This window comes from Lutra lutra, chromosome 8 (genome assembly GCF_902655055.1).
Source record: "Lutra lutra chromosome 8, mLutLut1.2, whole genome shotgun sequence".
In the NCBI taxonomy this organism is placed as follows: Eukaryota; Metazoa; Chordata; class Mammalia; order Carnivora; family Mustelidae; genus Lutra; species Lutra lutra.
Window position 1 is genome coordinate 89,053,104 of NC_062285.1, and position 20,129 is coordinate 89,073,232.

At 38.0% G+C, this 20,129-nt stretch overlaps 1 protein-coding gene across 1 annotated transcript in view; it reads left to right on the forward strand.

Annotated features, from left to right (window-relative positions):
• LRP6 (LDL receptor related protein 6) overlaps positions 1-7,224 on the forward strand; it is a 181,604-nt gene extending 174,380 nt beyond the window's left edge. The window contains exon 23 of the mRNA XM_047740549.1: positions 1,976-7,224. Coding sequence (XP_047596505.1) covers positions 1,976-2,270 — 295 coding nt within the window. The 3' untranslated portion in view covers positions 2,271-7,224. The remainder of the gene's footprint in view (positions 1-1,975) is intronic.
• The last annotated feature ends 12,905 nt before the right edge of the window (positions 7,225-20,129 follow it).

Genomic DNA, 20,129 nt, shown 5'->3' on the forward strand with positions numbered 1-20,129 from the left:
TTGATTTCCTTGCCACTAGTTTGTTCTCAAAAGCCAAAATAGGAAGCAGAAACCTGTAAACTGAAAAAACAAAATGAAAGACCTAAATTTTTATTTAAAAAAAATTAATTTCTTTGGGGCACCTGCTGGCTAGTTGGTAGAGCATCTAATAACTCTTGATCTCAGGGTCATGAGTTCAGGCCCTGCATTGGGCATGGAGCCTACTTTCTAAATACATACATACATACATACATACATAAATATTTATATCGAATAAAACATTGATTAAAATGGATATAATTGCATCAAAAACATTTCTTATTTGACTATTTCTCATGTCTCAAATTAAGCCCAGTTTCTTTCTTCTGAGTCACACTTTTCATTATTTGAGATTTTTGCCCGGACTGGAATGTAAAAGAATTTTGTTAATTTTATTTCCTTTCTTCTTAGCTGTTTTGTTTTGTTTTCTTCCCCATGAAAATGGAAGTGTTGGGCCTTTAAATGTTGAGCCAAGAAATTTCACCAGGACTCAATGTATGATTGGACAGAAAGATAAAACCTAAAAAGTGCAATGACATCATGTCATTATTCGTAGTGAAAACACTTGGGAACCTGCTCAGCAGGCCATGTAACTTTTGGTCTTTGGCAGCCATTTCTTTTGAGGCAAACCCTGGGTGATACCAAATGGTGGATATATCTTAGGATAGTATGTTGTGGCAGTCTGTAGCACTGGGCATCTTATGGCTTGTTCCTTCAGTTTTACACATGCTCCTACCCCTCTCTTCTAGTCACTTTGTTTGATAACAAAGCATTTGAAGAAACCTTGATTGGGATAAATATGAAATAAGATCAGCTTTACGATATTTGGAATATAAGTGGTATATGAGGTTACGGATAGAAGTAGAAACGATAGAAAGGCTAGCACTTCTAGCTCTTCTCTTCACTGGTGTGTTCATGTTTTCTCAGTTCCTTTTTTATTAGTGAACCATGCTATAAACTTGATTAACGGCTGTAGATTATTTGAAAAGGTGGAACAATAAGTATAAGAAATAAATTAGGTGTCTGAAATACATATTGGAAAATATACTGGCCCTACATTATTTAGATGTTTAGAATTAATCATTTTGTTGTTAGGACAGTATGCTTTTCTGTATACAGGGGATCAAAACTCTTTCCTTCAAACCATAGCACTTTCTCTTGGCTGATAGTGACAGTAATGGGATAGATATGCCCCTTAGGCTGTCTACCAAAATTCAGCATGGCTTGCACAATATTTGTTTTAAAGAGAGAATGAAGTCTTCAGACATTTTCAGATTATTAAGTAAATTATAGATCAGTTAAAGAATGTTACAGGAATACTAACATGATTGAGTAAGATCAAATATGTGAAGACCCGTTCTTCTCACAGACTATGGAACAGCAAAAATTGGTGGGGCACCTGGACGGCTCAGTGGGTTAAGCCTCTGCCTTGGGCTCAGGTCATGATCTCAGGGTCCCCAGCCCCACATCAGGCTCTCTGCTCAGCAGGGAGCCTGCTTCCCCTTCTTTCTCTGCCTACTTGTGATCTCTGTCTGTCAAATAAATAAAAACTTAAAAAAAAAAAAAAAAAGAATTGGTGAGGTCAGTCCACTATATAGACTAAATGCAAAATGTATAAAAGACTTTCCAGAGATGATCATTAAGTATAACTTTGAATATAATGAAACGGTTTAACTTAAGGTATAAGAGCACATCCAGAGGCTAGGTTGAGTTTACCTCTGTATGACCAACCTATCCATTTTTAAATGCCTCTAGTCACATTTTATTTGCAAATATGAAATACTGTCTTCCTTTAATTGGCCATTGCAAATTGTCTCCTGGTCTGTACAAATTTAAATTGTAGTAGCGCATTATCTTCAAAGTGAAGTTTACATTTAATAATTCTATATTCTGATAGGGAAAACAGCTTTTCTGTAAAACTAAGTGTCTGCTTCTCTTGATTTTCCTCCTATACCAGCTACAGGCCATACAGTTACCGGCACTTTGCACCCCCTACCACACCCTGCAGCACAGATGTTTGTGACAGTGACTATGCTCCCAGCCGGAGAATGACCTCAGTGGCAACAGCCAAGGGCTACACTAGTGACTTGAACTATGACTCAGAGCCTGTGCCTCCACCTCCCACACCCCGAAGCCAATACCTGTCAGCCGAAGAGAACTATGAAAGCTGCCCACCTTCTCCATACACAGAGAGGAGCTACTCTCATCACCTCTACCCACCGCCACCCTCTCCCTGTACAGACTCCTCCTGAGGAGGGGCCCTCCTCCTCTGACTGCCTCCAATGCAAAAATGTAAATACAAATTTGGTTGAGATCTGGAGGGGGGGAGGGAGCTATTAGAGAACGATGAGGCAGACCATGTACAGTTAAAAAATTATAAATGGGGTAGGGAATACTGGAGATATTTGTACAGAAGAAAGGGATATTTATATATTTTTCTTAAAACAGATTTGCTGCTTGTGCCATAAAAATTTGTATAAAAAATAAATTTGTACTAAAAGTTTTATTTTTGCAAACTAAATACACAAAGCATGCCTTAAACCCAGTGAAGTGACTGAATACAAAGGAAACAGAAATAATAAAGGCATCACTGACCAGGAATATCTGGGCTTTATTGATACCAAAAAAAAAAAAAGAGAGAGAGAAGAAGAAGAAGAAGAAGCAGAAGAATTTAAGTCCATCTCAGAGCAGCAAACCACAGATACTTGGAAGTAGCCAAATAGCCTTCATATTAACTAACATTTGAGGGCCAACAAGTTTAAGAAATCACGAAAGGAAAAAAAAAGGAATTAAAACTAACTTTGGACAAAGGGCTTTGTTTTCTCTAGGAATCCAATTATTTTAGTGAGGAAAGTAGGTATTTATAAAAATCCCTTCTGGGTGTTGCTATTTTAGGAAATCAGCTGTCTGGTAAGAAGGTGTGGGGCTCTTTGTAAGACTTTGCAAGTCTTCTGTCCCTACCTTGGAACCCACAACTTCTGGCAAAAGAATTAATTTTTTCACTAGGTGTTTTTTACCTTGCTTCCTCCCCCAGCAGCTTTGTAGGCCATTTTGCCAAGATATCACGATTTATTCACAGCTTTTTATCTGAGGATTGATTAAATGGAATTTCCTAAATTAAGGTTGCATTTTAATATTTCTACTAGCTCCATTCCTCTGTAGGCTTAGCTCTTCAATTTGACTGCTGTTTTTGCATAATGATCAAAGGTTAGACATATTATTGCTCCTCTTCCAAGATTGTTTTAATGCTCATTAAAATCTCTTTTTACAACACATATAGGCAATGTTTAAGAATTACAAATTTAACCATTATGTTTTTGTTGTAAATTAATCATATATCCTTGCAGTACTTTCAGCACATAATATCACAATATGAAATCGTTTATATATATATATGTTCTTTTCCTAGTAAAACATTTAAATATGTTCCGGTTAGAGACAATCTATTTAAGAAGAGAATTTTTTTTGTTATCATTAGATTTTCCCTTTATTAACTGTTTGTGACATTTTCATGTTCTTTAGGTCACTTTTTCTCAGAACGATGTCTACATACATACCTCTTTTAATGTGTGACGTGAGTTTAATATCTTCCTGTTACCCAATGTGAATGTTAAGATTGTTTTCAAATTATCCACAAATTATTCTTATACTCACCTCTTATATATTTTTGTGTGTTCTCTTTTATCCCATTATGGATTAAGATGATTTAACAAATTTATCAATATGGATTAAATGAGAAGGTCAACCTAGTAACTTCTCGGCTGTCAGAACTTGGGTGGAGGGGAATAATGGAAGGTTCTTACATAATCAGCCTGCCCCGCGTGGTCCTTGGGTTGCTGCATCTTTAGCTCTCAAGGGCTGACGTGGGACAGTTCTAGCACTGCTCTGCCACCTTGCCACAAGTCAGTTTCCTGCTTTTTACGTGTTTCCAGCACTTCTCTGCTAAAACTGAAAATGTTTTTAAACTAATGTATTTTTACTTTAACAGATGTCAGTCAATTAGTTACCAAATGATTTTTTTTTTTTTTTTTTTTAAATTCTGTCTTGCTGAGGCCTCCTCTCTGGATTTTAGGGCCCAAGAGAAAACAATGGAAGAAGAGATTCAGAATTCTGGCAGGGATGAAGTAACTTTTTAAGCAATTAAAAATACCTAAGGAATCTTTTTAAAGAGGAAAAAAATGTGGTTTCAGAATAATGCTTAGATTGTTGGGGACACCTTATATGAATCAGGTGCACTTGATTTTGCCTATAAATAAATGGTGATCCATCAGTGTCTTGCATTTCAGGCGAACAAGCATTAACTCTTCCTGTTGGTAGACAAAGTGCTCACAGTTTAACAGAATGGACACTGGAGTTGTATTCTGTGACATGGGGCCTTTGATGCTTAAATGAAGATAGAAAGGTTAGCAATAACTGGGTATCAATTAGAATTTGAGAATTCTATATGTTTACATTTTTATTGTGCATCTTTATCCGGTGGGCTTCCCATGTGGAAACTTGCACTATAATGAATTAAGAAGAATACTGCCTTGTTATATCTCAGTCCAAGTGCTTGTACTGCGATGGCAATGGCCTCTTCTTGCAAAATACTGATTTGTGTGCCAATTTGTTTGAAATTATTTGAAGGCAGTTCCGCTTAATCTCAGAATCCTCTTCCTGGGGTATTTGAGATGGATTCTTAATGTTTGGGGGAGGGTACTTCTAAATGAGAGAATTATCAAAATTCAGGAAAGATTGGTCCTCAGATTACATGGACAGTTAAGCATAAGTAAACTTTTTGATTATTAGACACAAGAGGTTTAATTGGAGAAACTGAAGATAAATAACTTAAGCACAAATCAGGGGAAAAAGTAGAAAAGGATTTAGAATTTGGTATGTTGCTATATTCATTATCCATGAAGAAAAAAAGAATAAAATGTTGTTAGAGTCCTTAAATACTGAAGTATTTAATTTTGAACATATGCCTTAAAGTATGCCTATTTACTGATGTGATTAAAATTATCTGAGAAATGAGCTCTTGCATAGCATACTTTTTATGCACTATGTAGTAGACTAGACTTCATCGAGGTGGTCTTTTTACCTCTGAACAGTGGCCTAAGGGATTTTGCTGCTTAAATCAGATAATGGCATAGTCACAAGGGGAAAAAAAAAAAAAAAAAGAGTTAAGGGATAGAATTCTCGGTATTAATTTTTCTTTCATGAAATTTTATTACGCCTTTGACACTGCTGCTCTTCTGTAGTAGCTTAGATGCCTGTCTAGCGGAAAATTAGTTATTTTAATATAAAATACTGTATGATATACCGTCAATCGCTATTACGACCCTTGAGAACAGCTATTCTGAAGGGATGATATATATTTAGAAATGAAGACTTTACAGTACATTTTCATCTATAGGCCATTAATTTGGGGGCAGGACTTTTGAGCAGTAACATTTTAGCATGAATTGAGGATATATTTGTTCATCATTTTAAAATACTCTAAAGTCAGTAATTTGTATAAGGCCAACTCCAACTTAGTATATAAAAATAGCCACCATCTGCATTAGGTAGCCATTAGTTTTGGGGTAAAATCTTTTTGTTTTGCCATCAAGGCCTATTAATGAAGAATACTTCAAGCCGAGTTAGTAGCTGCAGCTTAGCTAGCCTATTAATGAATCTGTGTATGTTTGTGCAACCTGATACCAGCCATCATAATAGACTACTTCTGCTTCTCTGTGATAGTTGTGCTGGTGGCGTCCTGTGCCCAGATTCGATTCCTAGAAATGTTTTTAAAATTGTTTTTTCTCTTGCGGGGGAAACTTGCCACTTCATTGGATTGGCATGCCCTAAGAGTTGTGTATTGGTTACCATTACACATCTAACAAAATTGAGAAACAAAGTCTTGGGCTTTTCATACCCCAAGCTTTTAATAAGCTTAAGTCTGTATAATGACATACGTAGTATGTTTGGAGTGTGTCTATGAGTATGTGAATATCAGTTGGCTAACAAATGTTTGGGCATCCACAAATGAGACTATACATGAAGTGTAGACAGGGACTGAGTCATGAGTTTATAATCAAGTGTTGTTCTCAGAATTCTTGAACTCAAATTTAATTTTATTTGGTACTCCTCTCTTTATCCGAAGCCTAAAATGAGCCAAGAGAAATAACAGATGATTTTAGAAAGTACTTGTAGCATATGTGTGGTTTCTGACTTCTGGGATGGCATCATTTCATCATAGTCCCAAAATTTGGCTTTTGAAATTTTCAGTTTTAGGGGATAACGTTTTACATTTATAGTTTAAAATTTTTAAATTATGAGCATCATGAATCCATATACTCAGGATATTTCCATTGGACTTGATTCTGCATCTCATTAAACTAAGCCTGCCCCTGAGTAGAAGGGGGTAGTCAGTAAGAATCTTAGATCTTACTGACTACCCTCTCCCTCCTTCAGTCCAGGTAAATTTTGCTCGGTTTTTCTTTTTCATAAGGCATCCTTAAACTGTAAGTTTATTGCTGGAAAAAACTTCATGACTTTATAGATACAACTATAAACTATGTGATTTCTTGTACTCAGAGTATAGACCTAACGAAAACTAACTCGTAGATTTTCACCATTATGTAGGGTTTACCCAGAAGTTTACACCAAAGATTTAGAAACAGTGTGCTTTTGCTTATGCTTAACTGTCCATTTTTTTAAAAAAATATAAGAAGGATATATATATATATATATATATATATATATATATATATACCTAAATATGAATATTAAAAGGAAAAGAAAGTGAATAAGTCTAATTTTACATGAAATTAAATATCTGGAGTTAGTAGGAAAATTTGAAAAGAGTTAAGAGGATACCAAGAAGCTTAAGCTGGACTAGCCTTATTTGCAAGTGAAGGATCTGGTGCTGCTTTCAGATGTTTATCCTTTGTGTTTTAAAATTTTTTTCTTAAGCTTTAATCTTTGTTATTGTCTTAAAGTCAGCTGGTGTTTCTTGTTCATGGACTTTGGTACGATGGTGCTTTGCAAGGATGTATTTATATTTTAATGGCCAACATTTGGTCAGCCCTTGTCCACTATTCACTTCCCCCTTTTTGTAAAATAAGTGCTTTAATTGTAAACTGTATAAAAATACCTTGTATAAATCCCCTTTTGATTATTACAATAAGCTGAGTTGTAACAAATGAAATGTTGATTTTTATAATAAAACAGTGGAAAATAAAAGTGTCATTTCTTTTTAGCAAGAAATTAAAACAGCTGATTGTGCTTTGCTGTGACTAGTGTTTCAGAGACAATGAAACCCACCTTTATCGTTTACATTTCAAATAAAATACAACCTTGGAAGAGAGGTTTGAGAAGGCCGGTTGCATAGTGCAGTGTTTGGCCATACCTGTGTTGGGAACAGAGAATAAGGAAAACATTTTGTGCTCCCTGCCCTGGTTTTCATTCAACTCCTGGAAGGAGCCCCGCTGTGGACGCTGAACCTCCCCCTTCTCCAAATTAGCATTAAAAATGAACATTGCTCCTCCTGATGCGGAGTCCAGTATGCTATGATACTGAAGAGTAGCAGGATACAGCACCTCAAAGTATGCCACTCGGGCTTCTGGATTGTTTCACATCGGGTAGGCGCTTTAAAAACAGATACAGATACAGATAGAGGCTTTCTTTGAGCTCCCTTATCAGCCTAAAGACGGATCCTTTAAAAGGAACACACTTGGCATAAATCATAAATCCCCTCCTGGAGAGTTTCATCAACCAGGGATAATTGATTCTTATCACAGAAAAGGGGACTAGAAAAAACAGCCTGACAAACTTTGCTACAACTTTCATGAGACCTCCCACCTCCTCTCCTAAGGGCCCATTCATCTTTCCTGAAAGTCACTCTTTCCCAAGAGGCCTGCATCATCCCTCACCTTTTCCTATTAATATGCTATTTAAGCCTGAATCCTAAGCCATTTTGGGGAGTTTCTCAGTATTTCCCGTGTACACATAATAAATGTGTACATAAGGTGTACACATTAATAAGTTTCTGTTTGCTTTCTCTTGTTAATCTGTTTTTTATTACAAGGGCCTCAACTAAGAACTTAGATAAAGATAGGCAGAATATTATTTTCCTCCCCTACAATACTCTTTACAGAGAGGGAAGAAAAAAAACAATGAGGACTCAAAACCTCTACTTGAGTCAAAGTTCGCTGGCTTGACAGGAAGAGAGGAAGGCTTTATTATCTGGCATTAGTTAAGCTCAAACATCAGGGGTTAGATGGAACAAATGTTAGTGTAAAGGCCTTTTCTCAGCAGATGCTCTTGAGTAAGTGAGCTTACCTTGACTTCTTTGCTGACCCCTCCCAGTCTTCTGGAAAACAAAAATCACGAGTTGTGCTGTTACCAATCTAGTCAAAGAAAGGAAAGGCAGAACCATGGTGGTTTTGCCTGATTTAAAGGCAGGCTCAGAATGGGAACGACAGTGCAAGTTGTTTGGGGTCATTCTCTCTGCAGATGGGTTTTCTGCTCAGTTTATACAGCCTTTTTTATTTTAATCCTTTGCTTCCGGTACAGTTGCATTTCTATAAATTGAAAATAAAAGGGAAGTGACTATTGATGAGGTTCAGGACATGCTACCCCAAAATGTGGCACCTTAGCACAGTCACTATTTTAAGCTGAAGAAATTTGAGAAATGGCATATGCAGGAAGAACCCTCTGACCTTTCCCTGAAGCAAGTTACAAACCCTAATTTGAGAAGTGCCCTCCCTGTACTCAGAGGAAAGGCGCATCCTTACCTCAGAAGACAAAGGGATACAGAAGAGGAATCTGAACAAGCTGGCCTTGCTGAGTTTGTCCCAGTTTGTTAAACACAACCCATACTGACCACCACCCCTGTCCTCCTCCCCAACCCTGCAAATTACCCAAGATTTGCATTTGTAAGTTAATCATTAACCACCATATACAGCCAAACTTTCCCCATTAAGAGGCCAAAAATAAGGGACAATTTTGCTAAGATTTGTCCAGCATTTACTGCACCCCAGGTACTGTGCTAAGTGTCCCCTCCCCCCTTTTTTCCCCTTAATAATCAACCGATTAATACCCAACTTTGACAGGAAATACCCAGTTTGAGTATGAAAAACTCCAGTGCAAAATTTTGATCAGAGGCAGTTGGCAGTGGGTAGAGGGAAAAGGACACTAAACGGAGATTGAGATTCTAATCTCTGTTCTATTTTAATTAACTGCCAAGGCATGCCTGAACTCATTTAATCTTTCAGTATTTGTTGGTATTAGGCTCTAATAGAGTTTTCTGAACCTTGACTCTTTAATTGGCCAGTTCCACTACCTGTTCCAGAGAGCTGCTTACACCTAAGGCATTCTAGGCAATGAACAGTATTACAGGTAGAGTCTGCTGGAGGCCAAACACCTGTGAAGTGTGCTATTCTGTGCAGATGTCTGTTGGAGGAGTCCTTCTCTCTTGGCCCCTTCTCTAGTCTTGCTCCGCATTCCAGAGTAATTTATACCTCTCACAGGACTTAGTGTGCGGCCCATCATATGCTACCTGTATGGCAGACAAAAGATTATTTTAAGAGCTTTTTGACTTCCGATCATCCTACCAAAAGCTCCCCCACTACCATTACCCAATTTCACAGGCTTGAAGACTTATGTGTTTTGTCCTGTAATTAGAACCCTTTTCTCTTGGGGGTTCCGTGGGAAAGGATGGATTAAGGGACCTCCAGTTTTATGCAATACTGTGATTCTTCGGTACCAATGTATTTCAGGACAAGGTTTTTAAGCAAGAACTCGGTTTAGATCTGGAGCTATTTATATTTTCTATGATGTCAATTTTTATCCTTTATGCCTTTGAGGAGTTTGTCCATTTCCTCTAAGCTTCAGTTTATTGGCCTAAAGTGTGTCTCTTATCCTTTCAATGTCTGTTTTAATTTCTGGCATTGGTAATTTGTGTCTTCGTCAGTTAAACTGAAGGTATATCTTTATTGATTTTTTTTTTTAAATCAGCTCTTGTTCTAATTTATTCTTCTCTATACTATGTCCATTTTCTGTTTCATTGTTTTCTCATTATTTCCTTCCTTTTACTTATTTGGATTAAATTTGCTAGCTGTTGAAGATGAGAGCTTAAGCCACTGATTTTAGACCTTCCTTTTATGATAAAAGCATTTAAAGCTATATGTTTTCCTATTAGCATGCTTTAGCTGCATCCCACAAATTTTGATGTTTTCATTATCATTCAGTTAAAATATTTTTTTTTCTTTTTAAGAAGATTTTATTGGGGGCACCTGGGTGGCTCAATGAGTTAAAGCCTCTGCTTTCGGCTCAGGTCATGATCCCAGGGTCCTGGGATCAAGCCCCGAATCGGGCTCTCTGCTCAGCAGGGAGCCTGCTTCCCCCCCCACCCCGCCTACCTTTCCGCTTAACTTGTGATCTCTGTCAAATAAATAAATAAAATCTTTAAAAAAAAAAAAAGATTTTATTTGACAGAGCGAGAGAGGGAACACAAGCAGAGGGAGTGGGAGAGGGAGAAGCAGACTTCCCGCCAATCAGGGAGCCTGATGGGCTCAATCCCAGGACCCTGTGACCATGACCTGAGCCAAAGGCAGATGCTTAATGACTGAGCCACCCAGGCACCCCTTTTTTTGTTTTGTTTTTTTAAAGCAGTTAAAACATTTTCTAAATTTCACTTGTGATTTCTTCTTTGAACCATGATTACATAAAAGTATGTATAATTTTTAAATATTTGGGGATTTTCCAGGTATCATTTTGGTACTTTCAGATTTAGTTCCATATTGGTCATAAGTATTCTGTATGAATTTGACTCTAGAATTTATTGAGACTTGTTTTACAGGCCAGACTATGGTCTATCTTAGTGAATGTTTTATGGGCACTTGAGTAGTGTTAAGAAGAAAATCACAGGCCCAAAATGGAGTAATTTATGCTAGGCCACATCAACAAATCGGGGTGTAATGCTTAACTTAATTGCAGTTTCACCCTCCCCCAGAAATGTAGTCTCAACCTGTCGGGAAATTTCTGGTCAGCACCAATAAGGTAATCTGTCACATGGGCTCTCCCCATTCTCCAAAGGAGATGAAGTAATAATCCACCTCATAAGATCCTTTTGTTCACCAAAGGAAGGTGACCTCACCTGAATTAATCCTTTTTCCTGTTTACAACTTCCTTGTCCTGCCTTTAAAAACCTTTCCTTTTCTGTAGCCCTTTGGAGCTTTCCTCCACTTGCTTGATGGGATGCTACCAATTCATGAATTGTTCAGTAAAGTCAATTAGATCTTTAAAATTTACTTGGTTGAATTTTTGTTATTTAATAATAATTTTCTGCAGTTGTTGGATACAGTGTTCAATAAAGATCAATTAGGTCAGTTTGGTTTATGCTATTGTTCAAGTCTTCTAGACCTTTGCTGATTTCCTGTTCTATTCTATCAATTACTGGGAAAAGAGTGTTGAAATCAACTGTAATTGTGGACTTGTCTATTTCCTCCTTTCAGTTTGTCAATTTTTGCTTCATTTTGAGCTCTCCATGATTTAGGATCATTGTCTTCTTTGTAATTCACCCTTTTATTATGTAATGTCCCTCTTTGCCACCATATTTCTTGACTTGAAGTCTACCTTGATAGTAATATTCCCATTCCAGCTTTCTTACTAGTTTTGCATTTATTTTTCTATTATTTTACTTTTAACCTATCTCTCTTTCATGTTTAGACATAAAACATAGCGTATAGTTGGGTCTCATTTTATCAATATTATTTCTGCCTTTTAATTGCAGTTTTTAGCCATTTACATTTAATGCAATTTTTGCTAGAGTTGGATTTTTGTCTGTCATCTTGATATTTTCTTTTTGTCCCATCTGTTCCTTCTTTTTCTCTTCTCTGGCCTTCTTTTGAATTGCATATCTTTTAGGAGTCCAGTTGATTTCTAGTATTAACTTACCAGCTGTGCTCAGATGTAGTCATTGCTGTATGATTTACAGTACATATCTTTACTTTGCTGTAGTCTATTAGAAATAATATACCACTTTGCGTATAATATGAAAACCTCACAACAGTCTTGTTTTATTTCTCCTTTCCAGTCTTTTGTGTTCTATTATCATACATGTTCCACATATTATGTCAAGATACATTGTTTTTGCTTCAATCAATTATCTTTTTAAAAGATTTACTTATGTTCTATTTTTAAATTCTTTAAAAAAAATTAAACATGGGTAAAATATTCTTACTTAACCATATAATTATTATTTTTTGGTGCTTTTCATTTCTTCTTATAGATCTGGGTTTATGGTATAATTTTCCTTTGGGCTGAAGAAATTTCCTTTGGCATATCTTATGGTCTGATCATGACAAATTTGGTCTGATCATGACAAATTGTGCTTTTGATTGTCCAAAATGGTTTCATTTTGCCCTCACTTAAAAACAATTTATGACAGCTTTATTGAGGTATAATCAACATACAAAAAACTGCATGTATTTGAAGTATACAGTACTTCATTTTGTGTTGTATACACCCACAAAATAATAAGACTAGGTAACTGACAGTTTTATCATCCCAAAATGCTTCTGCCTCTTTGTAATTCCTTCTTTCCATCCCTCCATTGCCAGGCAATCGATGACCTGTTTTCTGTCACAATAAATTAATTGCATTTTCTAGAATTTTATATAAATAAATTTATAGCATGTGCTTTGTTTAGTTTTCACTTAGAGATTCATGTTCATGTTACAGCATATACCAATAGTTCAATCTTTTTTTTTAATTTTATTTTTTATAAACATATATTTTTATCTCCAGGGGTACAGGTCTGTGAATCACCAGGTTTACACACTTCACAGCACTCACCATAGCACATACCCTCCCCAGTGTCCATAATCCCACCCCCCTCCCAACCCCCCTACCCCCATTAACCCTCAGATTGTTTTGTGAGATTAAGAGTCACTTATGGTTTGCCTCCCTCCCAATTCCATCTTGTTTCATTTACTCTTCTCCTACCCCCTTAACCCCCATGTTGCATCTCCTCTCCCTCATATCAGGGAGATCATATGATAGTTGTCTTTCTCTGATTGACTTATTTCGCTAAGCATGATACCCTCTAGTTCGATCCACGTCGTCGCAAATAGCAAGATTTCATTTCTTTTGATGGCTGCAGAGTATTCCATTGTGTATATATACCACATCTTCTTTATCCATTCATCTGTTGATGGACATCTAGGTTCTTTCCATAGTTTGGCTATTGTAGACATTGCTGCTATAAACATTCGGGTGCACGTGCCCCTTCGGATCACTACGTTTGTATCTTTAGGGTAAATACCCAGCAGTGCAATTGCTGGGTCATAGGATAGTTCTATTTTCAACATTTTGAGGAACCTCCATGCTGTTTTCCAGAGTGGTTGCACCAGCTTGCATTCCCACCAACAGTGTAGGAGGGTTCCCCTTTCTCCACATCCTCGCCAGCATCTGTCATTTCCTGACTTGTTAATTTTAGCCATTCTGACTGGTGTGAGGTGATATCTCATGGTGGTTTTGATTTGTATTTCCCTGATGCCGAGTGATGTGGAGCACTTTTTCATGTGTCTGTTGGCCATCTGGATGTCTTCTTTGCAGAAATGTCTGTTCATGTCCTCTGCCCATTTCTTGATTATATTATTTGTTCTTTGGGTGTTGAGTTTGCAAAGTTCTTTATAGATTTTGGACACTAGCCCTTTATCTGATATGTCATTTGCAAATATCTTCTCCCATTCTGTCAGTTGTCTTTTGGTTTTGTTAACTGTTTCCTTTGCTGTGCAAAAGCTTTTGATCTTGATAAAATCCCAATAGTTCATTTTTGCCCTTGCTTCCCTTGCCTTTAGCAATGTTCCTAGGAAGATGTTGCTGCGACTGAGGTCGAAGAGGTTGCTGCCTGTGTTCTCCTCAAGGATTTTGATGGATTCCTTTCTCACATTGAGGTCCTTCATCCATTTTTTTTTAATTTTTTTATTTTTTCAGCATAACAATATTCATTATTTTTTGCACCACACCCAGTGCTCCATGCAATCCGTGCCCTCTACAATACCCACCACCTGGTGCCCCCAACCTCCCACCCCCCCACCCCTTCAAAATTCTCAGATCGTTTTTCAGAGTCCATAGTCTCTCATGGTTGACCTCCCCTTCCAATTTCCCTCAACTCCCTTCTCCTCTCCATCTCCCCTTGTCCTCCATGCTATTTGTTATGCAACACAAATAAGTGAAACCATATGATAATTGACTCTCTCTGCTTGACTTATTTCACTCAGCATAATCTCTTCCAGTCCCGTCCATGTTGCTACAAAACTTGGGTATTCATCCTTTCTTTTTTCTTTTTCTTTTTTTTTTTTTTTTTACAGCTTTATAAACATATATTTTTATCCCCAGGGGTACAGGTCTGCGAATCGCCAGGTTTACACACTTCACAACACTCACCATAGCACATACCCTCCCCAATATCCATAACCCCACCCCCTCCCCCAACCCCTTCCCCCCATCAACCCTCAGTTTGTTTTGTGAGATTAAGAGTCACTTATGGTTTGTCTCCCTCCCAATCCCATCTTGTTTCATTTACTCTTCTCCTACCCCCTCAACCCCCCATGTTGCATCTCCTCTCCCTCATATCAGGGAGATCATATGATAGTTATCTTTCTCCGATTGACTTATTTCGCTAAGCATGATACCCTCTAGTTCCATCCACGTCGTCGCAAATGGCAAGATTTCATTTCTTTTGATGGCTGCAGAGTATTCCATTGTGTATATATACCACATCTTCTTTATCCATTCGTCTGTAGATGGACATCTAGGTTCTTTCCATAGTTTGGCTATTGTAGACATTGCTGCTATAAACATTCGGGTGCACGTGCCCCTTCGGATCACTACGTTTGTATCTTTAAAGTAAATACCCAGCAGTGCAATTGCTGGGTCATAGGGTAGTTCTATTTTCAACATTTTGAGGAACCTCCATGCTGTTTTCCAGAGTGGTTGCACCAGCTTGCATTCCCACCAACAGTGTAGGAGGGTTCCCCTTTCTCCGCATCCTCGCCAGCATCTGTCATTTCCTGACTTGTTAATTTTAGCCATTCTGACTGGTGTGAGGTGATATCTCATGGTGGTTTTGATTTGTATTTCCCTGATGCCGAGTGATGTGGAGCACTTTTTCATGTGTCTGTTGGCCATCCGGATGTCTTCTTTGCAGAAATGTCTGTTCATGTCCTCTGCCCATTTCTTGATTATATTATTTGTTCTTTGGGTGTTGAGTTTGCAAAGTTCTTTATAGATTTTGGACACTAGCCCTTTATCTGATATGTCATTTGCAAATATCTTCTCCCATTCTGTCAGTTGTCTTTTGGTTTTGTTAACTGTTTCCTTTGCTGTGCAAAAGCTTTTGATCTTGATAAAATCCCAATAGTTCATTTTTGCCCTTGCTTCCCTTGCCTTTAGCAATGTTCCTAGGAAGATGTTGCTGCGACTGAGGTCGAAGAGGTTGCTGCCTGTGTTCTCCTCAAGGATTTTGATGGATTCCTTTCTCACATTGAGGTCCTTCATCCATTTTTTTTTAATTTTTTTATTTTTTCAGCATAACAATATTCATTATTTTTTGCACCACACCCAGTGCTCCATGCAATCCGTGCCCTCTACAATACCCACCACCTGGTGCCCCCAACCTCCCACCCCCCCACCCCTTCAAAATTCTCAGATCGTTTTTCAGAGTCCATAGTCTCTCATGGTTGACCTCCCCTTCCAATTTCCCTCAACTCCCTTCTCCTCTCCATCTCCCCTTGTCCTCCATGCTATTTGTTATGCAACACAAATAAGTGAAACCATATGATAATTGACTCTCTCTGCTTGACTTATTTCACTCAGCATAATCTCTTCCAGTCCCGTCCATGTTGCTACAAAACTTGGGTATTCATCCTTTCTTTTTTCTTTTTCTTTTTTTTTTTTTTTTTTACAGCTTTATAAACATATATTTTTATCCCCAGGGGTACAGGTCTGCGAATCGCCAGGTTTACACACTTCACAACACTCACCATAGCACATACCCTCCCCAATATCCATAACCCCACCCCCTCCCCCAACCCCTTCCCCCCATCAACCCTCAGTTTGTTTTGTGAGATTAAGAGTCACTTATGGTTTGTCTCCCTCCCAATCCCATCTTGTTTCATTTACTCTTCTCCTACCCCCTCAACCCCCCATGTTGCATCTCCTCTCCCTCATATCAGGGAGATCATATGATAGTTATCTTTCTCCGATTGACTTATTTCGCTAAGCATGATACCCTCTAGTTCCATCCACGTCGTCGCAAATGGCAAGATTTCATTTCTTTTGATGGCTGCAGAGTATTCCATTGTGTATATATACCACATCTTCTTTATCCATTCGTCTGTAGATGGACATCTAGGTTCTTTCCATAGTTTGGCTATTGTAGACATTGCTGCTATAAACATTCGGGTGCACGTGCCCCTTCGGATCACTACGTTTGTATCTTTAAAGTAAATACCCAGCAGTGCAATTGCTGGGTCATAGGGTAGTTCTATTTTCAACATTTTGAGGAACCTCCATGCTGTTTTCCAGAGTGGTTGCACCAGCTTGCATTCCCACCAACAGTGTAGGAGGGTGCCCCTTTCTCCGCATCCTCGCCAGCATCTGTCATTTCCTGACTTGTTAATTTTAGCCATTCTGACTGGTGTGAGGTGATATCTCATGGTGGTTTTGATTTGTATTTCCCTGATGCCGAGTGATGTGGAGCACTTTTTCATGTGTCTGTTGGCCATCCGGATGTCTTCTTTGCAGAAATGTCTGTTCATGTCCTCTGCCCATTTCTTGATTATATTATTTGTTCTTTGGGTGTTGAGTTTGCAAAGTTCTTTATAGATTTTGGACACTAGCCCTTTATCTGATATGTCATTTGCAAATATCTTCTCCCATTCTGTCAGTTGTCTTTTGGTTTTGTTAACTGTTTCCTTTGCTGTGCAAAAGCTTTTGATCTTGATAAGATCCCAATAGTTCATTTTTGCCCTTGCTTCCCTTGCCTTTAGCAATGTTCCTAGGAAGATGTTGCTGCGACTGAGGTCGAAGAGGTTGCTGCCTGTGTTCTCCTCAAGGATTTTGATGGATTCCTTTCTCACATTGAGGTCCTTCATCCATTTTGAGTCTATTTTTGTGTGTGGTGTAAGGAAATGATCCAATTTCATTTTTCTGCATGTGGCTGTCCAATTTTCCCAACACCATTTATTGAAGAGGCTGTCTTTGTTCCAGTGGACATTCTTTCCTGCTTTGTCGAAGATGAGTTGACCATAGAGTTGAGGGTCCATTTCTGGGCTCTCTATTCTGTTCCATTGATCTATGTGTCTGTTTTTGTGCCAGTACCATGCTGTCTTGATGATGACAGCTTTGTAATAGAGCTTGAAGTCCGGAATTGTGATGCCACCGACTTTGGCTTTCTTTTTCAAAATTGCTTTGGCTATTCGAGGTCTTTTCTGGTTCCATATAAATGTTAGGATTATTTGTTCCATTTCTTTGAAAAAAATGGATGGTACTTTGATAGGAATTGCATTATATGTGCAGATTGCTTTAGGTAGCATAGACATTTACACAATATTTATTCTTCCAATCCAGGAGCATGGAACATTTTTCCATTTCTTTGTGTCTTCCTCAATTTCTTTCATGAGTACTTTATAGTTTTCTGTGTATAGATTCTTAGCCTCTTTGGTTAGGTTTATTCCTAGGTATCTTATAGTTTTGGGTGCAATTGTAAATGGGATGGACTCCTTCATTTCTCTTTCTTCTGTCTTGTTGTTGGTGTAGAGAAATGCAACTGATTTCTGTGCATTGATTTTATATCCTGACACTTTACTGAATTCCTGTACAAGTTCTAGCAGTTTTGGAGTGGAGTCTTTTGGGTTTTCCACATATAGTATCATATCATCTGCGAAGAGTGATAGTTTGACTTCTTCTTTGCCGATTTGGATGCCTTTAATTTCCTTTTGTTGTCTGATTGCTGAGGCTAGGACTTCTAGTACTATGTTGAATAGCAGTGGTGATAACGGACATCCCTGCCGTGTTCCTGACCTTAGCGGAAAAGCTTTCAGTTTTTCTCCATTGAGGATGATATTTGCGGTGGGTTTTTCATAGATGGCTTTTTGATAATATTGAGGTATGTGCCGTCTATCCCTACACTTTGAAGAGTTTTGATCAGGAAGGGATGCTGTACTTTGTCAAATGCTTTTTCAGCATCTATGGAGAGTATCATATGGTTCTTGTTCTTTCTTTTATTAATGTGTTGTATCACATTGATTGATTTGCGGATGTTGAACCAGCCTTGCAGCCCTGGAATAAATCCCACTTGGTCGTGGTGAGTAATCCTTTTAATGTACTGTTGAATCCTATTGGCTAGTATTTTGGCGAGAATTTTTGCATCTCTGTTCATCAAGGATATTGGTCTGTAGTTCTCTTTTTTGATGGGATCCTTGCCTGGTTTTGGGATCAAGGTGATGCTGGCCTCATAAAATGAGTTTGGAAGTTTTCCTTCCATTTCTATTTTTTGGAACAGTTTCAGAAGAATAGGAATTAGTTCTTCTTTAAATGTTTGGTAGAATTCCCCCGGGAAGCCGTCTGGCCCTGGGCTTTTGTTTGTTTGGAGATTTTTGATGACTGTTTCAATCTCCTTACTGATTATGGGTCTGTTCAGGCTTTCTATTTCTTCCTGGTTCAGTTGTGGTAGTTTATATGTCTCTAGGAATGCATTCATTTCTTCCAGATTGTCAAATTTGTTGGCGTAGAGTTGCTCATAGTATGTTCTTATAATTGTCTGTATTTCTTTGGTGTTCGTTGTGATCTCTCCTCTTTCATTCATGATTTTATTTATTTGGGCCCTTTCTCTTTTCTTTTTGATCAGTCTGGCCAGGGGTTTATCAATCTTATTAATTCTTTCAAAGAACCAGCTCCTCGTTTCGTTGATTTGTTCTTTCGTTTTTTTGGTTTCTATTTCATTGATTTCTGCTCTGATCTTTATGATTTCTCTTCTCCTGCTGGGTTTAGGCTTTCTTTCTTGTTCTTTCTCCAGCTCCTTTAGGTGTAGGGTTAGGTTGTGTACCTGAGGCCTTTCTTGTTTCTTGAGAAAGGCTTGTACCGCTATATATTTTCCTCTCAGGAGTGCCTTTGTTGTGTCCCACAGATTTTGAACCGTTGTGTTTTCATTATCATTTGTTTTCATGAATTTTTTCAATTCTTCTTTAATTTCCTGGTTGACCCATTCATTCTTTAGAAGGATGCTGTTTAATCTCCATGTATTTGGGTTCTTTCCAAATTTCCTCTTGTGATTGAGTTCTAGCTTCAGAGCATTGTGGTCTGAAAATATGCAGGGAATGATCCTAATCTTTTGATACCGGTTGAGACCCGATTTAGGACCGAGGATGTGATCTATTCTGGAGAATGTTCCATGTGCACTAGAGAAGAATGTGTATTCTGTTGCTTTGGGATAAAAAGTTCTGAATATATCTGTGATGTCCATCTGGTCCAGTGTGTCATTGAAGGCCTTTATTTCCTTGTTGATCTTTTCTTGGATGATCTGTCCATTTCAGCGAGGGGAGTGTTAAAGTCCCCTACTATTATTGTATTATTGTCGATATGTTTCTTTGATTTTGTTATTAATTGGTTTATATAGTTGGCTGCTCCCACGTTAGGGGCATAGATATTTAAAATTGTTAGATCTTCTTGTTGGACAGATCCTTTGAGTATGATATAGTGTCCTTCCTCATCTCTTATTATAGTCTTTGGCTTAAAATCTAATTGATCTAAGGATTGCCACTCCTGCTTTCTTCTGATGTCCATTAGCATGGTAAATTCTTTTCCTCCCCTCACTTTAAATCTGGAGGTGTCTTCGGGTTTAAAATGAGTTTCTTGTAGTCCCTGGGACACTTTTAATGTACAACTGCAAAATTATGTACCCTGGTCTTGGTGCTATAACCTGTGAATCATTGAGATTGGAGTATGGCCCAAGATACATGTCATTTTAACACACTCTCCAAATGTTCCAATATTATTTGCAGTTTCCAGCCAAGATGAAGTAGTAGTAACTGAGTTTAATCTCCTGCTTAAAACACTGGGGGGGGGGAAAAAAACAG